General features: G+C 36.8%; 1 protein-coding gene across 1 annotated transcript in view; it reads right to left on the bottom strand.

Moving 5' to 3' along the window:
• Positions 1-14,531, bottom strand: part of SLC5A8 (solute carrier family 5 member 8) — a 69,928-nt gene that overhangs the window by 11,511 nt on the left and 43,886 nt on the right. Inside the window, exon 10 of the mRNA XM_065886909.1 lies at positions 12,895-12,962. Coding sequence (XP_065742981.1) covers positions 12,895-12,962 — 68 coding nt within the window. The remainder of the gene's footprint in view (positions 1-12,894; positions 12,963-14,531) is intronic.

Raw genomic sequence — 14,531 nt, 5'->3', positions numbered from 1 at the left:
TATTATTATTTCCCATTTTCTTCTTTTTGTAAATGTGCATGTGTATGCCTCTGGATGAGATTTTGTCTGTATAGTACTGCTTTCACCATTTGTCCTAGGGTTCTATTTGTCTGGTTTTAAAAAAAATTTTTTTTTCTTAATAATTATTTTTTCTTTTAATAACTTTATTTTATTTTTTCCTTCCTTCCTTCCTTCCTTCCTCCCTCCCTCCCTCCCTTCCTTCCTTCCTTTCTTTCTTCTTTTTCTCCCTTTTACTCTGAGCTGGGTGGATGAAAGGCTCTTGGTGCTGCAGCCAGGAGTCACTGCTGTGCCTCTGAGGTAGGAGAGCCAACTTCAGGACACTGTTCCACAAGACACCTCCAAGCTCCACATAATATCAAACGTGAAGATCTCCCAGAGATCTCCATCTCAACACCAGCACCCAGCTTCACTCAACGGCCAGCAAGCTACAGTGCTGGACACCTCTATGCCAAACAACAAGCAAGACAGGAACACAACCCCACCCATTAGCAGACAGGCTGCCTAAAATCATAATAAGTCCACAGACACCCCAAAACACATCTCCAGACATGGACCTGCCTACCAGAAAGACAAGATCCAGCCTCATCCACCAGAACACAGGCACTAGTCCCCTCCACCAGGAAGCCTACACAACCCACTGAACCAACTTTAGCCACTGGGGACAGACACCAAAAACAACGGGAACTACGAACCTGCAGCCTGCAAAAAGGAGACCCCAAACACAGTAAGATAAGCAAAATGAGAAGACAGAAAAACACACCGCAGATGAAGGAGCAAGATGAAAACCCACCAGACCTAACAAATGAAGAGGAAATAGGCAGTCTACCTGAAAAAGAATTCAGAATAATGATAGTAAAGATGATCCAAAATCTCGGAAACAGAATTGAAAAAATGCAAGAAACATTTAACAAGGACTTAGAAGAACTAAAGATGAAACAAGCAATGATGAACAACACAATAAATGAAATGAAAAATACTCTAGATGGGATCCATAGCAGAATAACTGAGGCAAAAGAACGGATAAGTGAACTTGAAGATAAAATAGTGGAAATAACTACTGCAGAGCAGAATAAAGAAAAAAGAATGAAAAGAACTGAGGACAGTCTCAGAGACCTCTGGGACAATATTAAATGCACCAACATTCGAATTATACGGGTTCCAGAAGAAGAAGAGAAAAAGAAAGGGACTGAGAAAATATTTGAAGAGATTATAGTTGAAAACTTCCCTAATATGGGAAAGGAAATAGTTAATCAAGTCCAGGAAGCACAGAGAGTCCATACAGGATAAATCTAAGGAGAAAAACGCCAAGACACATATTAATCAAACTGTCAAAAATTAACTACAAAGAAAACATATTAAAACCAGCAAGGGAAAAATAACACACAAGGGAATCCCCATAAGGTTAAGAGCTGATCTTTCAGCAGAAACTCTGCAAGCCAGAAGGGACTGGCAAGACATATTTAAAGTGGTGAAGGAGAAAAACCTACAACCAAGATTAGGATGTCATTCAGATTTGATAGACAAATTAAAACATTTACAGACAAGCAAAAGCTGAGAGAGTTCAGCACCACCAAACCAGCTTTACAACAAATGCTAAAGGAACTTCTCTAGGCAAGAAACACAAGACAAGGAAAAGACCTACAATAACAAATGCAAAACAATTAAGAAAATGGGAATAGGAACATACATATCGATAATTACCTTAAATGTAAATGGATTAAATGCTCCCACCAAAAGACACAGACTGGCTGAATGGATACAAAAACAAGACCCATATATATGCTGTCTACAAGAGACCCACTTCAGACCTAAAGACACATACAGACTGAAAGTAAGGGGATGGAAAAATATATTCCATGCATATGGAAACCAAAGGAAAGCTGGAGTAGCAATTCTCATATCAGACAAAATAGACGTTAAAATAAAGACTATTAGAAGAGACAAAGAAGGACACTACATAATGATCAAGGGAACGATCCAAGAAGAAGATATAACAATTGTAAATATTTATGCACCCAACATAGGAGCACCTCAATACATAAGGCAAATACTAACAGCCATAAAAGGGGAAATCGACAGTAACACATTCATAGTAGGGGACTTTAACACCCCATTTTCGCCAATGGACAGATCATCCAAAATGAAAATAAATAAGAAAACACAAGCTTTAAATGATACATTAAACAAGATGGACTTAATTGATATTTATAGGACATTCCATCCAAAAACAACAAAATACACATTTTTCTCAAGTGCTCATGGAACATTCTCCAGGATAGATCATACCTTGGGTCACAAATCAAGGCTTGGTAAATTTAAGAAAATTGAAATCGTATCAAGTATCTTTTCTGAACACAACGCTATGAGACTAGATATCAATTACAGGAAAAGATCTGTAAAAAATACAAACACTTGGAACCTAAACAATACACTAATTAATAACGAAGTGATCACTGAAGAAATCAAAGAGGAAATAAAAAAATACCTAGAAACATATGACAAAGGAAACACGACAACCCAAAACCTACGGAATGCAGCAAAAGTAGCTTTAAGAGGAAAGTTTATAGCAATATAATCCTACTCAAGAAACAGGAAACATCTCGAATAAACAACCTAATCTTCCACCTAAAGCAATTAGAGAAAGAAGAACAAAAACCCCCAAAAGTTAGCAGAAGGAAAGAAATCATAAAGATCAGGTGAGAAATAAATGAAAAAGAAATGAAGGTAACGATAGCAAAGATCAATAAAACTAAAAGCTGGTTCTTTGAGAAGATAAACAAAATTGATAAACCATTAGCCAGACTCATCAAGAAAAAAAGAGAGAAGACTCAAATCAATAGAATTAGAAATGAAAAAGGAGAAGTAACAACGGACACTGTAGAAATACAAAAGATCATGAGAGATTATTACAAGCAACTCTATGCCAATAAAATGGACAACCTGGAAGAAATGGACAAATTCTTAGAAATGCACAACCTGCCAAGACTGAATCAGGAAGAAATAGAAAATATGAACAGACCAATCACAAGCACTGAAATTGAAACTGTGATTAAAAATCTTCCAACAAACAAAAGCCCAGGACCAGATGGCTTCACAGGCAAATTCTATCAAACATTTAGAGAAGAGCTAACACCTATCCTTCTCAAACTCTTCCAAAATATAGCAGAGGGAGGAACACTCCCAAATTCCTTCTACGAGGCCACCATCACCCTAATACCAAAACCAGACAAGGATGTCACAAAGAAAGAAAACTACAGGCCAATATCACTCATGAACATAGATACAAAAATCCTCAACAAAATAATAGCAAACAGAATCCAACAGCACATTGAAAGGATCATGCACCATGATCAAGTGGGGTTTATTCCAGGAATGCAAGGATTCTTCAATATATGCAAATCAATCAACGTGATACACCACATTAACAAATTGAAGGAGAAAAACCATATGATCATCTCAATAGATGCAGAAAAAGCTTTCGACAAAATTCAACACCCATTTATGATAAAACCCTGCAGAAAGTAGGCACAGAGGGAACTTTCCTCAACATAATAAAGGCCATATATGACAAACCCACAGCCAACATCGTTCTCAATGGTGAAAAACTGAAAGCATTTCCACTAAGATCAGGAACAAGACAAGGTTGCCCACTCTCAGCACTCTTATTCAACATAGTTTTGGAAGTTTTAGCCACAGCAATCAGAGAAGAAAAGGAAATAAAAAGAATCCAAATTGGACAAGGAGAAGTAAAGCTGTCATTGTTTGCAGATGACATGATACTATACATAGAGAATCCTAAAGATGCTACCAGAAAACTAATATAGCTAATCAATGAATTTAGTAAAGTAGCAGGATACAAAATTAATGCTCAGAAATCTCTGGCATTCCTATACATTAATGATGAAAAATCTGAAAGTGAAATCAAGAAAACACTCCCATTTACCATTGCAACAAAAAGAATAAAATATCTAGGAATAAACCTACCTAAGGAGACAAAAGACCTGCATGCAGAAAATTATAGGACACTGATGAAAGAAATTAAAGATGATACAAACAGATGGGAGAGATATACCATGTTCTTGGATTGGAAGAACCAACATTGTGAAAATGACTCTACTACCCAAAGCAATCTACAGATTCAATGCAATCCCTATGAAACTACCACTGGCATTTTTCACAGAACTAGAACAAAAAATTTCACATTTTGTATGGAAACACAAAAGACCCCAAACAGCCAAAGCAATCTTGAGAATGAAAAACGGAGGTGGAGGAATCAGACTCCCTGACTTCAGACTATACTACAAAGCTACAGTAATCAAGACAGTATGGTACTGGCACAAAAACAGAAATATAGATCAATGGAACAGGATAGAAAGCCCAGAGATAAACCCACGCACATATGGTCACCTTATCTTTGATAAAGGAGGCAGGAATGTACAGTGGAGGAAGGACAGCCTCTTCAATAAGTGGTGCTGGGAAACCTGGACAGGTACATGTAAAAGTATGAGATTAGATCACTCCCTAACACCATACACAAAAATAAGCCCCAAATGTATTAAAGATCTAAATGTAAGGCCAGAAACTATCAGACTCTTAGAGGAAAACATAGGAAGGACACTCTATGACATAAATCACAGCAAGATCCTTTTTAACCCACCTCCTAGAGAAATGGAAATAAAAACAAAAATAAACAAATGGGACCTAATGAAACTTGCTTTTGCATAGCAAAGGAAACCATAAACAAGACAAAAAGACAACCCTCAGAATGGGAGAAAATATTTGCAAATGAAGCCACTGACAAAGGATTAATCTCCAAAATTTACAAGCAGCTCATGCAGCTCAGTATGCAAAAAACAAAAAACCCAATCCAAAAATGGACAGAAGACCTAAATAGACATTTCTCCAAAGAAGATATACAGACTGCCAATAAACACATGAAAGAATGCTCAACATCATTAATCATTAGAGAAATGCAAATCAAAACTACAGTGAGATATCATCTCACACCAGTCAGAATGGCCATCATCAAAAAATCTAGAAAGAATAAATGCTGGAGAGGGTGTGGAGAAAAGGGAACACTCTTGCACTGCTGGTGGGAATGTGAATTGGTTCAGCCACTGTGGAGAACAGTATGGAGATTCCTTAAAAAACTACAAATAGAACTACCATATGACCCAGCAATCCCACTTCTGGGCATATACCCTGAGAAAACCATAATTCAAAAGGAGTCATGTACCAAAATGTTCATTGCAGCTCTATTTACAATAGCCAGGACATGGAAGCAACCTAAGTGTCCATCATCTGATGAATGGATAAAGAAGATGTGGCACATATATACAATGGAATATTACTCAGCCATAAAAAGAAACGAAATTGAGCTATTTGTAATGAGGTGGATGGACCTAGAGTCTGTCATACAGAGTGAAGTAAGTCAGAAAGAGAAAGACAAATATTGTATGGTAACACATATATATGGAATTTAAGAAAAAAAAATGTCATGAAGAACGTAGGGGTAAGACAGGAATAAAGATACAGACCTACTAGAGAATGGACTTGAGCATATAGGGAGGGGGAAGGGTAAGCTGTGACAAAGTGAGAGAGGCATGGACATATATACACTACCAAACGTAAAATAGATAGCTAGTGGGAAGCAGCCGCATAGCACAGGGAGATCAGCTCAGTGCTTTGTGACCACCTAGAGGGGTGGGATAGGGAGGGTGGGAGGGAGGGAGACGCAAGAGGGAAGAGATATGGGAACATATGTATATGTATAACTGATTCACTTTGTTATAAAGCAGAAACTAACACACCATTGTAAAGCAATTATACTCCAATAAAGATGTAAAAAAAAAAAAGATCAAATCATGTAGAAAGATTTAAACCTTACTAATTGCAATCTTTGCTTTGATGTAGAGATGCAAAAATCATGATAGTGAAATAAAATGTACAGTATGAAGAATAGATCAAGGCAAAATGCTGAAAATTTCAAGAGATGTGTGTTCCCAGTATTCAAATGGCTAACTTTTGAAAGTGGACAGAACCGTAAAAGAAGAATCAGGGACACACCGGTTTGTCCACAGAGTAAAAGTGACAGATAGAATAGAATGAATAAATCAAAATATATATATATATATATGCTCAAGAAAAATTTTAGAGCATACAGACTGCAGTCCTGGGTTAAAAAAAAAAAAAAGAAGCTTACCTCATGGACTAGGGAAAGGAGTGAGGATATTATGACAGAGGAGAACTAGTGTTCGAGGAGGATATGGACTCAGGATACAATCCTAAGGACTCATTTCACAGCATCTCTTGAACCAGAGTCCAGTAGGAAGGAAGGTAGACTTTATGCAAAATGTGAAAGAAGTCACTTGGCCCATGTAGTGGTCACTGCCACAGTGTGACCTAGAGCCAGTTTTGGAGATATAAGGAATATACCCCCCAAAATACCCATCTCAGGAAATAAGACCTTGGCTAGAGAGAAAGCAAGGAAGAGTTGCCTTGGAGCTATGATCACTCTCCTAGAATATCTCATTATCTGTACTCAGGCCAGAGCTGGTATATGAAAAAGGGGAAATCAACCACAATAAGAACTATAAGTAATAATGCAGACTATGGAGGAAAGCACACAAAGAGGAGTTTTGTTGGTTATGGCTTAGTTGTACCAGGTAAGCTTAGAGCTTCTGGACCTAATTCATTCATTCACTAATTCATATAATCAGAATGAGGTCACAGTATTTTAACAACTGGTATGCCCTAAGCAACCACCAACCAGAAAGGACCCAAGTTGGGTCTGAAGCAGGAGTCTGGAGGACTTGCTGTGCCCAGCATTAACCTTCAAGTTTCTGGGTCCTGGTCCCAGAGTTGGAGCCCAGGTGGCCATGGAAGTTTCATGGACCACTTAGGTGTGATCAGATAAGTAGATATTTATGAACCAATACATAAATAGGTACATTCAACCTGAATTTGTAGAATGTCTACTTTGTCCTGGACACTGCAGTAGGCACCAAGTATTTGATACAGTATCAAAGAACAACGTCATAATCCTCACCTTCATGGAGTTATAAACTATTTAGTAAAACAGACATTAAATGAGTAATTGCAATAAAGTATTGTAATGGGGATGATACGAGAAATACAAGGTGCTCTGGGCAAATTTGGTAGAGGGGAACTCAAACCTACCCAGGGAACAGAAAGGGCCTTTTTGAAAAATAATGTTTAAGTTGAAACTTGAAGAACAAATAAGACTTAGACAGTTGAAGGGTACTCCAGACAGTGGGAAGAGTCCATGGTGAGGCTTGGATGCTAAAAACTGTGAAGTCCACTCAAGGTTCAGAAAGAAGAGGCTAGGGGACTTCCCTGGTGATGCAGTGGATAAGACTCCACACTCCCAATGCAGGGGGCCCAGGTTTGATCCCTGGTCAGGGGACTAGATCCCACATGCATGCCACAACTAAGAGTTCGCATGTCACAACTAAGAAGCTCACATGCTGCAATGAAGTAGCCCACCTGACACAACGAAGGAGCCCACCTGCCTCAACTAAGACCCAGCACAACCAAGTAAGTAAATAAATAAATAAATATTTTTAAAAAAAAAAAAAAACAGGCTATCCCAAAGATTAGTCTGTCCTCTCCATTCCAACACTTCCAAAGAAGCAAGACAGTTTTCCAACACAAAAATGCTCTCTAACAAAAATTTAGCAAATGCCACAAGACATGAAGGACTCTTTAGGCAATAAAAAATTTATTTCCACTCATAGGAAGATGGAGTAGGTGTACTTTTCCCTATTCCTCCTGCTAATAAAACTAAGACTCCTGGACATTACATATAAAACAAACATAAGAAGAATCTAAAAGGTCAAGAGAAGAAGGCAGACTAGCTAGGACTTCGGGACCTGAAGAACAATATAATGGTGAGGTCTCTGAGTTTTCTTTTTGGCCCACATATCCCAGTCTTAGAGCTGAAGAAGCTGGCAATCCAGAAATGACAATATGTGCAGGCCAAAAAAATCCAGCCAAGACCAGAAAAGGAGCAACTTAGCAAGAAAGAAAACTTTTAGATAATAACTGCTCAATTCCAGCCAAATGCCACAGAATAAACTGTTCCCCCACATACACATGCCAGAAAAGGCCAAGTAGGGAGTCTAGATTCCATCCCCCACCAGCCTATAACAAGGCACCCCATTCCCTCCCTGCTCAGGCAATGTCATAGGAGGCCTAATGGAGAATCAGGACTTTCACCATTGCCCAGCAGGAAAAAGACCACCTTCACCATGATGTCAGTGGAGACTGTTCCCACCCAGCAAAATAAGAAATTCCTCCCTTGGATGTCAACAGAGGCCAACGTGGGAACCTGGACTTCTACATCCACCTGGCAGTAATGAGACAGCTCCCTCCCTCACACTGTTGAAGTGGTGTCAGAGAAAGAAAACCAAAACAGAAGGTGCATGTAAGATCTATAGTCTCACCACATAATATAAAAATGTCCAGGTTTCAACTGAAGTTCACTTTTCAGAGCAGGAATTAGGAAGATCTCAAAATGAATGAAAAAAGACAATCAATAAATGCTGATAGAGAAGTGACAGATATATTAGAATTATTTCACAAATTTTCAAGCAGCCATGATAAAACTGCTTCAGCAATTAGAACATGCTTGAAACAAATGAAAAAGTAGAAGGCCTTAACAAAAAAAAAAAAAAAAAAGAAAGTATCAGCAAAAACATAGATGATATAAAGAAGAACAAAATGTAAATTTTAGAACTGAAAATATAATAACTTAAATAAAAATCTCAGTGGATAGGTTCAACAGCAGAATTGGGGGGAAAGAGAAAAGAATCAGTGAACAGGAAGATAGACCAATAAAAACCGCCCAATCTGAAAAAAGCAGAGAGAAAATAGGCTTAAAAATCAGTCACCAGGACCTGTGTGAATATAACAAAAAATCTAACATTCATGTCATCCGAGTCTTAGGTAAGAAAAGAAAGAGAGTGGGGCTGAAAAGTACTCAAAGAAATAATGTTTGAACTTCCCAAATTTGGCAAGAAACATAAACCTACAGATTCAAAAGCTAAGCAAACTACAAACAGAATAAACCCAAAGAAAAACATGCGAAGACACATCGAAATTAAACTTCTGTAAACTAACTTCTAAGAAAAATTTCTGAAAGCAGCCAGAAGAAAAAAAAAATGACACCTTACCTATAGGGGAAAACAATTAGAATGGCAGCAGATTTCTCCTTAAAAATAATGGAAGCCAGAAGAAAGCGGCACAATATTTTTCAAGTGTTGGAAAAAAAGAACTGTCAACTCAGAATCCTATACCTGGCAAAAATATCATTTGGGAATAAGGGGAAATCAATACATTCTCAGATAAAGGGAAACTAAGAAAATTTGTTGCCAGCAGACTTATCCTTAAAGGAATGGCTAAAGGAAGTTCTCTAAATAGAAGGGAAATGGTAAAAGAAGGAACCTTGAGAAATCAGGAAGAAAGAAAGAACACAATAAGCAAAAATAAATATAATAGGCTTTCCTCCTCCTCTTGAGTTTTCTAAATCATGTTTGACTGTTGAAGCAAAAATTATAACACTGTCTAATGTAATTCAAAATATATGCAGAGTAAATATTTAAGACAGTTGTGTTATAAACTGGGTAAAGAGACAGAAATGAGGTAAGATTTCTATACTTTACTCGGATTGGTAAAAGGACAAAACAAGTAGACTGTTATAAGTTATGTATATACACATAAAGCAACAAATGAAAATGCTACACTAAGAGAAAACTCAAAACAATATAGATAGATCAAAATGGGATTCTAAAAAATGTTTAAGTATCCCACTTAAAAAAATGAAAACAGAAAGAACAAACATAACAAAAAACAGCAGACTTAAGCCCTAATATTCCAATAATTATACTAAATTTTAAAAGTCTAAATACCCCAATAAAAAGACAGAGATTGGTAGGATGAATTTAAAAACATAACCCAACTATATGCTGTCTACAAAAAACTCACTTAAGATATAATGATATAGTCAAGTTCAAAGTAAAAGGATATCATGCAAACATTAATCAAAGGAAAGCAGGAGTACTATTAACTATTTAATATCAGATAAAGTAGTTTTCAGACAAAGAAAATTATCAGAGAGGAACATTATATAATGATAAGAGGACTAATTCACCAAGAAGCCATCAAAATCCTAAATGTATATGCACCAAACAAGAGAACTGCAAAATACAAGCAAAAACTAATAGAACTAAAAGGAAAAGAGACAACTACACACTATAGGTTGAGAATTCACCACTTCTGTCAACAATTGATAAAAACAAATAAGCGTAAAATCAGAAGGATAAAGAAGAACTCAGCACCATCAATGAGCAGGATCTAACTGACACCTGTAGAACACTATGCTTAACAGCAGAGTACACATTCTTTTCAGGTGCCCATGTAACAGATACCAAAATACTATATCATGGGCCATAAAACAGACCTCAACAAATTTAAAAGAATTAAAATCATACAGAATGTGTTCTCTGACCACATTGGAATGAAATTAGAAATCAATAGCTGAAAGATAACAGGAAACTCTCCAAACAATTGGAAACTAAGTAACCTATTTTTAAATAATCTACAGGTCAAAAGGACATATCAAAGGAAATTTTAAAACTCCAATACAAAATATGAAAAGTTATGGGACATAGCTAAAAGTGCTGAGAGGGAGATTTTTAGCAATTAGTGCACACATTACAAAAAAGTCTCAAATCAGTAATCTAGTGTCACACCTCAAGAAGAGCAAAATAAACCCAAAGCAAGCAGAAGGAAGAAAATAATGAAGATAATTTTAAAAATCAATGATTTAAAACAGAAAAATGACACAGAAAATCAATGAAACAAGAAGCTAGTTCTTTCAAAATATGAATAAAAATTGACAAACCGCTAGCAAGACTAAAAAAAGACATAAAAGATAAAATTACCAATATTATGAATAAAACAGGAGATATCACTAAAAACCCTGCAGACACCAAAAGTGTAATAAGGGGATACTATGAATAATTCCACACACCTAAATTTGACAACTTAGATGAAATGGAGCAATTCCTCGAAAACACAAACTACCATAATTCATCCACTATGAAGCAGATAATTTGAACAGCTATAACTATTAAGGAAACTGAATTCATAATTTTTAAACTCCCAAAAAAGAAACCCCCAAGCCCAGATGGTTTCACTAGAGTATTCTACCAAACACTTAAAGAAGAATTAACACCAATTTTACACAATCTCTTCCAGAAAATAGGAGAGAACTCTTCCCAATTTATTTTATGAGGCTGGTATGACCCTAACACCAAAACCAAGGAAAGGTATTACAAAAAAATATTACCACAGATCAGCATCTCTCATGAATATAGATGCAAAAATTCTTAGCATACTATCAGCAAATAGAGTTCAACAATATATAAAAATAACTATACATCATGACCAAGAGAAGATTATTCCAGGAATGCAATGCCAGCTTAAAATTTGAAAATCAATCAGCATAATACACCATGTTAAAGGGCTAAAGAAGAAAATCATATTGTCATATCGAATGCTGCAGAAAAACCATTTGACAAAATTCAACACTCATCCATGATAAAAACTCTCAGAAAAATAGGAATAGAGGGGAATTTCCTTAATTTGGTAAAGGGCATGTACAAAAATCCTACAGGTGATGTACTCAAGAATGAACCACTGAATGCTTTTCTCATTCAGATTGGAGAACAAGGCAATGATGTCCACTTTCACCACTCTTATTCAACATGATGTGGAAGTTGAAGCCAGGGCAATAAGGAAATTAAAGGTACATCTACAGATTGGAAAAGAAGATATAAAGCTATCCCAATTTGAAGATGATATAATTTTATCTGTAGAAAATCCCAGGAACTAATAAGTTCAGCAAGGTCACAGGATACAAACAAATATACAAAAATCAATTGTATCTTTATATAATAACAAACACATGGACACCAACATTAAGAATACAATACCGTGTACAATCACTCAAAAAAAATGAAATACTTAGGTGTAAATCTAACTAAATATAAACATGACTTGTATATGAAAATTACACAGTAGTGGTGGAAAAGAAATCATAGAAAATCTAAATAAATGAAGAGATATACTACGTTCATGGATTAAAAGATTCGACACAGTAAAAATGTCAGTTCTTCCCAAATTGTTTTACAGGTTTAAGGCAATCCTGTCAAAAACTAAGCAGGATTTTTTTTACATATAGAGATTATTCTAAACTTTATATGGGAAGGAAAAGGAACTAGAACAGTTAAAACAATTTTGAAAAATAAGAATAAAGTGGGAGGAATCAGTACTTCTGAATTCAAGACTTATTACAGAGCTATAGTAATCAAGACTGTATGATCTTGGCAGATGGACAGACACATAGATCAATGGAATAGAACAAAGAAACCACAAATAGACCCACACAAATATGCCCCACTGATTTTTCACATAGGTGCAAAGGCAATTCAATGGAAGAAAGACAGCTTTCACAACACATGGTGTTAGAGCAACAGGACATCCACCAGGAAAAGGGAAAAAAAGAACATCAACCTAGGTCTCATACCATTGAGGGAACTGGGTAAAGGGTATATGGGATCTCTCTGTATTATTTCTTAGTATTGCATGTAAATCTATAATGATCTCAAAATGGAAAGATTAATTAACAAAATTTTTTAAAAGAATTTAGTCATCTATGTTCCTTGGTATGTCTATGTGTAGACATATAGAGAGAAAAGTCTGTAAGGATGGTCACATCAACACTTAAAAAAAAAAAAAAGGAAAAGAATTTAGTGATTATGACTCAAACCTTCCAGGATTAGCTCTTACCTGCAACAGAGCTCCCATTAGTGATGCCAGCGCAGCCATTCCAATACACAAAGCTCCAAACAGCACACCTAGATGGATGATGTAAAAGCCATTGTAAAATCCAGACTCAGAGGATTAGAATTCTCAATAGAATAAGCTATCACACCTTGATTCAAAGTACATAATATGACTATAATAAAGAATGGCCACCTACCTCAGAGCCAGCTAAAAAAGGAAAGGGAACTAGTATGCAAAGAGGAAAGAAAACACTGATATTGTGGCCCAGGATTAATTACATTAGGTTATATAGGTAAAGATTCCCTAAAATTAACTATAGAGATTTAAAACCTAATAACTATTGTGTTATTAATGTAATCCTCCATAAACATTTGTTGGTAAAGGAAGGTTCAGGGAGCTTCTGGGTTGGCAAACACGTGGTATGCTCAGAGAGGACATGGATGCTCCATGCCCTTTTCCATATCTTGCCATATTCATCTCTTCCAGCTGGCTGTTTTTGAGTTATATCCTTTTACAACAAACCAGCAATCTAAAAAAGTCTTCCAACCTCTGGCCTGGCTTAGAACATCACTGGTTCTACTGGTGTCCTACATCCTTCCCAGATTGCATGCCAGCATGCCATTGCTTCTCAGAGCTGTGTGTCTGACAGGGTTTTGGTGCTCTGGCCGGCTGTCAGGCCTGAGCCTCTGAGATGGGAGGGCTGAGTTCAGGACATTTGTCCACCAGACACCTCCTGGCCCCATTTAATATCAATCAGCCGGAGCTCTCCCAGAGATCCCCGACTCAATGCTAAGACCCAGCTCCACTCAACAACCATCAAGCTCCAGTGCTGGACACCCCATGCCAAACAACTAGCAAGAAAGGAACACAACCCCACCTATTAGCAGAGAAGCTACTTAAAATCATAATAAGTTCACAGACACACCAAAACACACCACTGATGTGGTCCTGCCCGCCAGAAAGACAAGATCCAGCCTCATCCACCAGAACACAGGCACCAGTTCCCTCCACCAGGAAGCCTACACAACCCACTGAATCAATCTTACCCACTGGGGGCAGACACCAAAAAAACCAGGAACTAAAAACCTGCAGCCTACTAAAGGAGACCCCAAACACAGTAAATTAAGCAAAATGAGGAGACAGAGAAATACGCCAGATGAAGGAGCAAGGTAAAAACCCACCAGTCAAACAAATGAACAGGAAATAGGCAGTCTACCTGAAAAAGAATTCAGAGGAATGATAGTAATGGAGAAAATACAAGGGACGTTTAACAAGGACCTAGGAGAACTAAAGAGCAAACAAAGATGAACAACACAATAAATGAAATTAAAAATTCTCTAGAAGGAATCAATAGAAGAATAACTGAGGCAGAAAAATGGAAAAGTGACCTGGAAGATAAAATAGTAGAAATAACTACCACAGAGCAGAATAAAGAAAAAAAAAAAGGAAAAGAATTGAGGAAAATCTGATAGACCTCTGGGACAACATTAAACACACCAACGTTTGAATTATAGGGGTTCCAGAAGAAGAAGAGAAAAAAAAAAGGGACTGAGAAAATGTTTGAAGAGATTATAGCTGAAAACTTCCCTATTGTGGAAAAGGAAATAGTCAATCAAGTCCTGGAAGCGCAGAGAATCCCA

This window comes from Phocoena phocoena, chromosome 11 (assembly GCF_963924675.1).
Source record: "Phocoena phocoena chromosome 11, mPhoPho1.1, whole genome shotgun sequence".
Taxonomy (NCBI): domain Eukaryota; kingdom Metazoa; phylum Chordata; class Mammalia; order Artiodactyla; family Phocoenidae; genus Phocoena; species Phocoena phocoena.
The sequence above is the reverse complement of the archived record's forward strand: the minus strand, read 5'-3'. Positions and strand labels throughout refer to the sequence as shown.